This window comes from Microtus oregoni, unplaced genomic scaffold (assembly GCF_018167655.1).
Source record: "Microtus oregoni isolate MIOR12 unplaced genomic scaffold, Mior012 000003F_ref0000135, whole genome shotgun sequence".
Lineage (NCBI taxonomy): Eukaryota > Metazoa > Chordata > Mammalia > Rodentia > Cricetidae > Microtus > Microtus oregoni.
The window spans coordinates 14,272,062-14,282,222 of record NW_024543062.1 but is presented as its reverse complement, the minus strand read 5'-3'; the positions used below and the strand labels follow the sequence as shown (position 1 = coordinate 14,282,222).

The window sequence follows — 10,161 nt, the reverse complement described above, 5'->3', positions numbered from 1 at the left end:
GACTCTTTTGAGTCAGTATGAGTCTGGGAAACTGAACGCTGGTCCTCTGAAAGAGCAGCAAGTGTTCAACATGAGCCATCCATCTCTCCATCTCTAGGGCCTGGAAACACCAACTCGGAAAGGACCACACTGTTGTTGTTGTTGTTTTTTTTTTTTTTTTGAGACAGGGTTTCTCTGTGGTTTTGGAGCCTGTCCTGGAACTAGCTCTTGTAGACCACGCTGTTTTTTAAAGTCTTGCTACACAGCCCTGACTATCCTCAATCTGCACGCCTGACTCTGCCTTCCTGTGTTGGGATTACTGGTAGATATCACCAAGCACGGCAATGACCTTTTACTTTTCCTCGGATTGAGTGCTACTTTTGACTCAGCCACATGTGAGACAGACTGGCTCAAACTTGTTCCAGTCTTCTTGCCTGCTTCCTAAGTACTGGGATTACATGGACCACCATGCCCAGTCTGGTTTAAACCTGGAGCAATCCCTGAAGAATAAGGCTAGAGCTTGGAGCAGCACTGGGATGAGCTTTCCCGAGGAGCTGGGTTTAATACCAAGCGTAAAGGGTGTGTGGGTTTAGCCTAATTTTGCAAGTAGAAATATCCAAACAGAGAAAATACTTGTACAGAGGATGGCAGCACAGGTCTCTAATCCCAGCACTTGGAAGGTGGATGCTGGATAGTCAGGCCGATTTGGACTACATAGGGAAAACCCTATCTCAAAGGGAAACAAAACAAAAAGGCTTCAATGTGTGTGTGGGTGGAGTGTGCGCCTTTATTTCCAGCACTCGGGAGGCAGAGACAGGCAGATCTTTTTGGGTTCAAGGTCTACAGAGCTAGTTCCAGGACAGCCAGGGCTGTTACAGAGAAATCCTGACTAGGAAAAAAATGGGGGGGAGGGGGTTTCTTAGTGCAGTGACACACACAGGAGGCCCACCCAGTAGTATGTCTTGCTTAGCACTTACCCACTTGACCTGTTGACATGGCTGAAGATAGGCCCCAGGGACCAGTGAATGCTAGGAAAGCATGCTGTCACCAAGTGTCACACACATTCCCTAACATATCATTACTGCGTGCTAAAGGTTCACAAAAATGTACCCTTCCATTAAAGGGTTAAGTAAGATTCCACACAGACAGAACTTTAGTCCCAGTATTCAAAGAGGAAGATGCAGGCAGATCTGTGAGTTAAGACAGTCAAGGCCCCCATTACATACCTTTGCCTTGAAAAAAACAAAAGGATGCCGCATGAAAACATGGGGGGGGGGCTAAAGACAGGGTTCAGTGGTTAGGAGCACCGCCTCCTTTCGAGCACTCAGGACATTTCAACTGTATGCACTCCAGTTCCAGGAAGAACTAGTTCTCTAAGGATACTACACACAAGGCACACTTATATACATCCAAACAAACATTCATACACAAACAAATAACTTGCAAATGAGCCATTTGGCAGGGAAAAAAAAAAACCCTTGAGGATCAGTACCTTTTGAAATGAAGAAAAAAATGAGCTCAATGTTGTACCCTTCTCTCAAAAGCTGTATGCTGTGCCAACTGCTTAAGAGTGTGAAGCTGGGGACTGGGGAGTTGGTTCAGTGGTTAAGAGCACTGGCTGCTCTTCCAGAGGTCCTGAGTTCAATTCCCAGCAACCACATGGTGGTTCACAACCAACTGTAATGAGATCTGGTGCCCTCTTCTGGCCTGCATGTCTACCTGCAGGCAGAACACTGTATACATAATAAATAAATTTAAAAAAAGAAAAAAAAGAGTGTGAAGCTGGGCAGTGGTGGATCTCTGTGAATTCGAGGCCAGCCTGGGCTACAGAGTGAGTTCCAGGACAGTCTCCACAACTACAGAGAACCCGTCTCTAACCACCCCACCCTAAGCAGTGTAAGGCCATGCTCTGTCTGACCAGTGAGGCACAGGATGTCTTTGCCATAGTAATAAAAAAAGTGATCCTCGATGGGTGTGCTTGCCTGCAGGATTTCACATTGCTACGCACCAAGTACAAGTTTATGGGACCCTGGAAGAGCTAAAACCATAAATGAGCAGCATGATTGACAATGAGCTTTATGAAGTAGCAGCTGAATTAATCTTATGCCTGGGGGTCTCCATAACATAAGGAAGTGTACTGAAGGGTCCAGCATTAGGAGGGTTGAGAACCACTAGACTAGACAAATCAAAAGACGTGCTGATATAGTTGTGTCCTTGTACAAACTCTATTATGTTGAGCAAGCACACGAAACCCATGACCCCACAATAAGGACAACTACCACACCTCAGAATAAAAGTTTTATTTTCGTTAACTCACAAAAAACCAATACAGTTGGTTCAAGGAGGCCAACACTTGCCCAATCCCCAACACTATGAGCCTCAGGGAATAATATCTATACAGTTAGAACTCCTAATGGAGCTGTTAGGAATAAGTTTGCTCAGGGTCCACACATGCACTATTATGTAGGGCCCACTTGAATTTCTTCAGTTTAAACTTCTTGATTACATTAAACCTGTTAAAAGAAAAGGTTAAGTCAGACGACAACCAACAATGCCCAGATACACTGTTTACCTTTCCAAGACAATTAAGTTTTCCTTCAATCAAACCTCAATCCCAGCCTTACCACGATGAAGATTGGTGTATGTATTTTTAGAGAAAAGGCCTGAAGCAGAAATTTAGCTAAAGAGTTCTAATCATCTCAGCACTCAAAGAGGCAGAGGCAGGGGGATCTCTGTGAATTAGAGGCCAGACTGGTCTACAAGAGCTAGTTCCAGGAGAGGCTCCAAAGCTACAGTGAAACCCTGTCTCAAAAAAAACCAAAAAAATAAAAAATTAAAAAAAAAAAAAGAGTTCTAATTTTGGACAAGCATCACCTCTCTCCCCCATTGTCTGGGAAAACGAAACCAAGCACTGTAGTGAGTCAGGGAACTGCTAAAATTACGAGGGAAACTACAGAACCACTGTGGCTGCCAACCCTCCAGTTATTCCAATCAGGAGCTCTACTTGGAGTCTTCACTCCACAACTATCAACCTCGGGGAAGATGACAGGTCACCTACCATTTGCAATTCTGCACTGCCTCAGCACTTCGTTGAAGCCCTCGCAGAGTTTGACGTCACTCTGGTTCTGGGCACACTCCAGGAACTGTTTGATCTCAAGAGAGCAAGGTCCAAAAGACTGCTGGTTCATCACCTGGGCTCCCTGAGGCTCCTGCCAAGACACAACATTAGGTATGAGAAGTTGGCTTGGTACACACAAGGCTCTGGACTTGATCCTAACACTGTAAACACAAAAAAGAAAAAACTAAACCAAACCAAACCAGAGCCAGGAGGTGGTAGTGTACAACTTTAATCCCAGCACTCAGAGGTATAGACAGGTGGATCTCTGAGTTCTAGATCAACCTGTCCTACAGAACTAGTTACAGGACACCAAAGGTCACACACACACAAACAAGTTCTTTTAGCGACTGCACTACAGTATGGAGTGAGTCGGGCAAGGGGTTGGAGGTTGAAATACACACACACACACAGACTCAGGTCATCCTTGAAATAAGAATGGCCCCTTTATTGTGCTCAGGGGCAGCTTATATAGTGCTCTGGCCGCAGCCCAGCTCTCGGGACCTTTCAGTTGCCGACCCACCAGAAACCACGCCCCTGCCGTCAGGCTTGTACTCTAAGCAGCTGCAAGCATAGGAAAGACAAGCTGATTACTCTGGCACAGGAAATTCAGAATCTGGGGGTCCACAGTCCCCAACAAGTTTTATCAAAACAAACAACAAACCTGGCTAGGAACCTAATAGTATGTGTGCTTTGCCCAGGGACTGAACCCCAACACCACAACATACAAAAAAAAGGCCATTCTTAAAGAAAAATAGGATCATTACTGGAAAGACATGGACGAGAACTTCAAGTGCACCAGATTTCAAGAGATTACATGCTTCTTAGTACACACAAAATCCACAGATCCACAAGAGGGCAAAAACTATCAGGTCAGGGGTCACAGGCCGTCAACAGGACTTGTGATTATGTAACAGAGACTGAACTGAAAGGCAAGGCCTCATGGCTGTAACTCCAATCCTTGAGAAGCCAACCAAGGAGACAGCTACAAGCTTGGAGCCAGCTTCGGTCACACACTGAAGACTGTCTCCAAGTGAAGCATAGGAATCCAGTGTAGCCAAGATAAACTCTTAATGCCAAGGCAGGATTGCTGTAAGTTCAAGGTCATCTTGAGTCAGATTCTCTCAAAAACAAAATCACCTAGAGGGAAAATGGCCATCTTACCAGTAAGTTGGGCTGGACTGTTATATAATTCCAGTCTGCTCTACTTACTGGTGCTCGCCTAAGGGTCTAACTCAAACCACACTATGTGTGTGATGCTCGCACACGAGTGTGTGAATGGGTGTGCCCACAGGAGCCCAATCAAGACATGGGTTCTTCCCTCTACCACTCTCCATCCTACTGCCCTGAGACAGAGCTCTCACTGAAACCCGTCATTTCATCTCAACTGCCAGCTGCCAAGCTGTGGATCTGCTCATCTCCCTCCACAATGCAGGAGATGCAGATATGCATGGCTATGCCTGACTCTGTGGGTTCACGGGCTTTGAACTCAGGTCCGCACGGCTTCAGAGTAAGTGCTTACTCACTGAACCATAGCCCAGCAAACCCCTACTTTAAAGGGGGTGGGGAAGCACCACTTTGTACTGCATTCCTAAAATTAAACACAGGGCACTACGTAAAAGATGTTTACCAGCTGCCAAGTTCTCTCCGAAGACACAAGCACACAGAGGAAAAGCAGCCCCAGATCCTACCTGGTAAGTGATGTCAGGCCTCGCAGGCTCAGCACTGCCACCTCCACTGAAGGCCCCAGTGACGGCATGACCCAGGGTGTGGCCCACTGCAGAGCCCACAGCCACACCGGCTGCAGTGGTCGCCATCTGGGCCATCAGGCCTGGCTGCCGGGGTGCAGCAGCAGGTGAGCCAACTGCAGATGGTGCAGTCGCTGTTGCTGGAGGATGAGCTGCAGGCGCTTGTCTGGGAGCAGGTCTCATCTGAGGGGCCCGGCTAGGAAAGAAAAGAACCAAACTCATCAGCTCCCAGTTCCAAATGGCTCTGGAAGTTACTGAAGAAGTGAACCAAGCCAGGTTCTGAGGCACACACCTGTAATGCCAGCACCGGGATGGAAGAGACAGAAAAATCAACAGGCCAAGGTCACCCTACACAGTCATTTCTCCTCCTTCTACATTATTATTTTTTCAAAGAATAAAAACTGCAACACTCCCCTCTTTTCTTTCCCCCCTCCCATATGCCCCTCCTTGACTGACTGCAAACTTTTTTCATTAACTGTTATTAGATGCGTTTATGTGTATACACATACATTCTTTTTGTTTGTTTTTGGTTTTTTAAGACAGGGTCTCTTTGTAGCTTTGGAGCCTGTCCTGGAACTCTCTCTGCAGACCAGGCTGGCCTTGAACTCCTGCTCTGGGCATTCCTCAGTTGCTGGTAGCTCCTGCTGTAGGCTGAGCCTTCGGGTTTTCACCATACTTTGGCATATCTACTGTCATCCTTGTTCTACAGCGTGATTTTAAAGGATACTCTCCTCTCAAAAAATAAAAACAAAAACCAACCAACCAAAAATTAAATAAATGCCCTAGCCAAAACAAGAGTGAGCTCTACCTACGAATCCTATACCAGCCTCACCTAGTACTGGGATTACAAGCATTTTCACCCTGCCTCGCTTCATTTTAAATCTTATTTTATAATTGTTTACATGCATGTATGTCTGTGTACCACTTGTATGCCAGAAGAGGCCTTTAGATCACCTGGACCTAGAGTTACAGATGGTTTTGAGGGGTCATGTGGGTGCTGGGCATCAAACCTGTGTCCTCTGGAAGGTCACTCAGTTCTCTTAACTGTAAAGACAACTTTCCAGCCTCATTTTAAATCTCTAACCCGACATACCAAACCCACGCAGGAAGGCTACAGAAACTGTTTCCAATTGCTGCATATAAACACTGATGTACCTCTTTAATCTTCTGTTAAGGTTTTAACAACCAAGCATATACTATTTTGTCCTTTTTGTAACGATTTTCATGTATCCACATGGCTCACAGTATCTTTTAAAAAGTTATTACAATACTTCATAAAATCAAAAACCTTAAGAGTTAGAAAGGGCTGTGGTGGTGCACTTTAATCCCAGCACTCATGAGGCAGAGGCAGGAGGATCTCTGCGTTCACAGCCAGCCTGGTCTATAGGGTGAGTTCCAAGACAACAAATGCCACACAGAGAAGCCCTATCTTAAAAAACAAAACAAAACAAAAAAAAAGGGTTAAAAAGTAAGACGGAGGGATTGCTCAAGAGTTAAGACTTGCACGCTGTTCTTCCACAGAGCACAAGTTCAGTTCCCAGTAACTCTTTTTTTTCGTAGACCAGGTTGGTCTCGAACTCACAGAGATCCGCCTGCCTCTGCCTCCCAAGTGCTGGAATTAAAGGCGTGCGCCACCGCCGCCCGGCTTCCCAGCAACTCTTAACTGCCCACAGTGAAACTCAGATCTAAGCCACCTGACACCTCTGGCCTTCCAAGGCTCACATCCCTATTTCATTTGGACATACCCATTCACAGGCAATAGCTGCCTGAAAGATTATTCAAATATTAAACAGCTGCTGCTTGTACAACAGTATTTCAGGCTGGGCGGTAGTGGCTGACCTCTTGGTATTGGGTAACTAAAGGGTGTGTCCTCGCTAGGGAAGACTTATCTCTCCTGCTCTGGGCATTCCTCAGTTGCTGGTAGCTCTTGCTGTAGGCTGAGCCTTCGGGTTTTCACCATACTTTGGTATATCTTCTGTCATCCTTGCTCTACAATGTGATTTTAAAGGATATTCTCCTCTCAAAAAATAAAAACAAAAACCAACCAACCAAAAATTAAATAAATGCCCTAGCCAAAACAAGAGCAAGCTCTACCTAGGAATCCTATACCAGCCTCACCCAGTACTGGGATTACAAGGATTTTCACCCTGCCTCGCTTCATTTTAAATCTATCTTATTTTATGATTGTTTACATGCATGTATGTCTGTGTACCACCTGCGTGCCAAAAGAGTTTTCAATCACTTGGACCTAGAGTTGCTGGGAATCAAACCTGGGTCCTGAGAAAGATCATCAGCCAGTGTTCTTAACGATAAAGCCAACCTTCCAGCCTTTAAATCATTTTTTGTTTGTTTTTTTTGACAGGTTTTGTGTGTGGCCCTGGCTGTCCTGGAACTCATCTTCTCTCCCAGTCGCTGGAGTTTAAATCTGTGTGCTACAACTGCCTGGCATCATTTGAAACCTTTAACTCTCCACACCATCCACATGCGAGAAGACTACAGAAACTTGTTCTCATTAACACTGTGCCTCTCATGTACATATAGAAGCAACACTGTGCCTCTCATGTACATACTGTGTACTCTTTTTTGAAAAAAAAATTTATTTATTTATTATGTATACAATATTCTGTCTGTCTGTATGCCTGCAAGCCGGAAGAGGGTACCAGACCCCATTACAAATGGTTGTGCGCCACCATGTGGTTGCTGGGAATTGAACTCAGGACCTTTGGAAGAGCAGGCAGTGCTCTTAACCTCTGAGCCATCTCTCCAGCCCAAAACTGTGCCTCTTATATATACATATACAACATTTTGTCTCTTTAATCTTTTGGGTAAGGTCCATCGTCCCATTTTGTCACCCTCCCCCAAGACAGGGTTTTCTTTGTGTAACCTGGTTGTTCTAGAATTGGCTCTGTAGACGAGGCTGGCCTCAAACTCATAAGATCCATCTTCCCCCTCCTCTGGAGTGCTGGGATCAGAAGTGTGCACCACCACCAGGATTGTAGAAGTTTTAAAAACCAAGTATAAACTATTTTGTCCTTTTTTAAAAAAAATATTTTCATATATACACATGGTTCACAGTATCTTTAAAGAACAGTTATTCCAATACTCCTAAAACATCAGCTTTAAGTTGGAAAGGGAGAGAACTGCCTCGCCTCAACAGTTAAACTCTTCTTCCACAAGCCCAAGTTCGGTTCCCAGCAGCTCTTAACCACCCACTGCAAATCCTAGCTCCAGGTCATCTGACAGCTCTGACCTCCCAAGGCTCACAAACTCACTTAACAAAAAAGAAGGGGGCTGGAGAGATGGCTCAGAGGTTAAGAGCACTGATTGCTCTTCCAGAGGTCCTGAGTTCAATTCCCAGCAACCACATGGTAGCTCACAACCATCTATAATGAGATCTGGAGCCCTCTTCTGGCATACAAACATACATTGCAGGAATGTTGTATACATAATAAATAAATAAATCTTTAAAAAAAAAAAGAAAAAAAGAAAAGAAAAACAAAAAGATTTAGAATTTAAGCCAGATGTGGTAGTGCACACCTTTAATTCCAGCACTCTGAAGGCAGAGGCAGGTGGATTTCTCTAGTTCTAGGCCAACCTAGTCTACATAGTGAGTTCCAGGACAACCAGCGCACAGAGAAACTCTGTGCCAGAAAATAAAGAAAATAAATAAATAAATAAAGAAAGAAAGAAAGAAAGAAAGAAAGAGAGCTTGAGAGCTGATGAAATACTTCCAGGTGAAAGGTGCTTGCTGCCATGCCTGCCAACCTCAGTTCAATTCCTGGAGTCCACAAGGAAGGAAATAAGCAACTCCCACAAGTTGCCCTGTGACCTTCACACAGGCACACAAACAGATTTAGATTTAGAATTTGGGTTAACAAACATTTTCCTAGCAGGCATGAGACCCTGGTTGACTAAAGTAGGAAGAGAAAATATATAGAAAGCAAATAATCCCTAATCCAGCGAGGGGACAAGATCATTAGCACATGACTTTAGGGCCAGCTTGGACAATATAGAAAGACAGCCAAAAGTCAACAAAATCCACGACAGTCATGAGGTAATGTTTAGAATGTACATCAAGGCCTTCATTTTACCAATCAAAAAAGATGAAAGCTGCTGGGTATGGCAAAGATCGTGGCCCATACCTTTAATCCCAGTATTCAGGAGGCAGAGGCAGGTGTATCTCTGTGAGTTCCAGGACAGCCAGGGCCACAGTGAAACCAATCCAAATCAAAGAGAAAGATTCAGGTGAAGTGACCTATCTTAACGGCAACTTTTATCAACCTAATTCCTCTTAGTTCTTGGAGACAGGGTTTCTTCATGGGTAGCCTTGAACTGGTGACAACTCATGTCTTTGGGGAGACAGTGGTTTGGGGGACGATCTTGGTGGGACGGGGCATTTCCCTACCATATAGACAGACCTCAGGTTCCTCCTAGTAAGGCAACAATTGTTAATTTTCTACGATTTTATTCCCTAAAAATCTGGAAGTTGTCAACAATTTCCTACTTATTTTCACGTGGGCCGCGGAGCTGTCTCAATTGAGCGATTACCACTAAGTGTAAAATATTCTGGTTCAAAGTGGTGGAAGGAGAGAACTCTGAATATTCGGCTCACCACACGAGGGCCCGTACATTGACAAAATTTATTTATTTATTTTTCTAAAGACCAGCCGTCGGGAAGCGGAGTCAAGAAAATCAAGGAACGCCAGCCAGGCCCACATGAAGTCCAAGGTTAGCCCGAGGACCTCAAAAACACAGTAAAACAAAACCACCTCAGGACCTTCACATAAATAAATTTTTCCTCGCCTCTTTGTTGACTATGTCTTCTAAGGCCTTTGCCGCAAGCAGTCTAGGGCAAAGGTCGGGCCTTAGCGTCCTCTTCCGTAATGCAGAGAGCGCGTCCCCGTTCTCGAGGCGCCCTCTTCCCCAGGAGCGGATCCCTGCCCGAACGCTCGCACCGTCTCACCACCCGCCGGCCGCCCACTACCTACGCCCTGGCGGCCCGCGTTCAGTCCCCACCCCTAAGGAGGGTCTCACCTGGCCGGAGGGGCCACCCGGGAAGAGCGGCTTCGGCTTCCACGCGGCATCTTAGGTGCTCACACACTCGGAGTCCAAAGACTATGAACTGCGAAACGCCGACGAGCGTCCAGCAACTTCTCTACCAAGGAGAGCGGAAGAGGGGAGGCGGGTTCTCAGAGGGAAACCAATCAGCGCTCCGGAGGTGCAGGAGCGCTGAAAGTCATTGGAAGATCCAGACGTCAGTAACGGGAAACGCCAGGGTGCTGCGTCACACGCCGGGAAGTCAAGAGGTTGGCGACCAGG

At 45.7% G+C, this 10,161-nt stretch overlaps 1 protein-coding gene across 1 annotated transcript; it reads right to left on the bottom strand.

Annotated features, from left to right (window-relative positions):
* Positions 1-2,264: 2,264 nt before the first annotated feature.
* LOC121446097 (coiled-coil-helix-coiled-coil-helix domain-containing protein 2) lies at positions 2,265-10,033 on the bottom strand. The gene is made up of 4 exons (XM_041648486.1): positions 9,877-10,033; positions 4,786-5,038; positions 3,038-3,188; positions 2,265-2,492 (listed from the first exon to the last, which is right to left on the bottom strand). The coding sequence occupies exons 1-4, from the start codon at positions 9,924-9,926 to the stop codon at positions 2,482-2,484; spliced, it is 465 nt and encodes a 154-aa protein (XP_041504420.1). The 5' UTR covers positions 9,927-10,033; the 3' UTR covers positions 2,265-2,481.
* Positions 10,034-10,161: the final 128 nt, after the last annotated feature.

What these genes read in the sequence shown, in the direction of transcription:
- LOC121446097 (XM_041648486.1), bottom strand. Translation starts at nt 9,926, where the DNA reads ATGCCGCGTGGAAGCCGAAGCCGCTCTTCCCGGGTGGCCCCTCCGGCC. An exon ending in CGGGTGGCCCCTCCGGCCAG is followed by an intron (nt 5,039 to 9,876) that starts GTGAGACCCTCC and finishes TTTCTTTCCTAG; the next exon opens with CCGGGCCCCTCAGATGAGAC. An exon ending in GGCCTGACATCACTTACCAG is followed by an intron (nt 3,189 to 4,785) that starts GTAGGATCTGGG and finishes GTGTCTTGGCAG; the next exon opens with GAGCCTCAGGGAGCCCAGGT.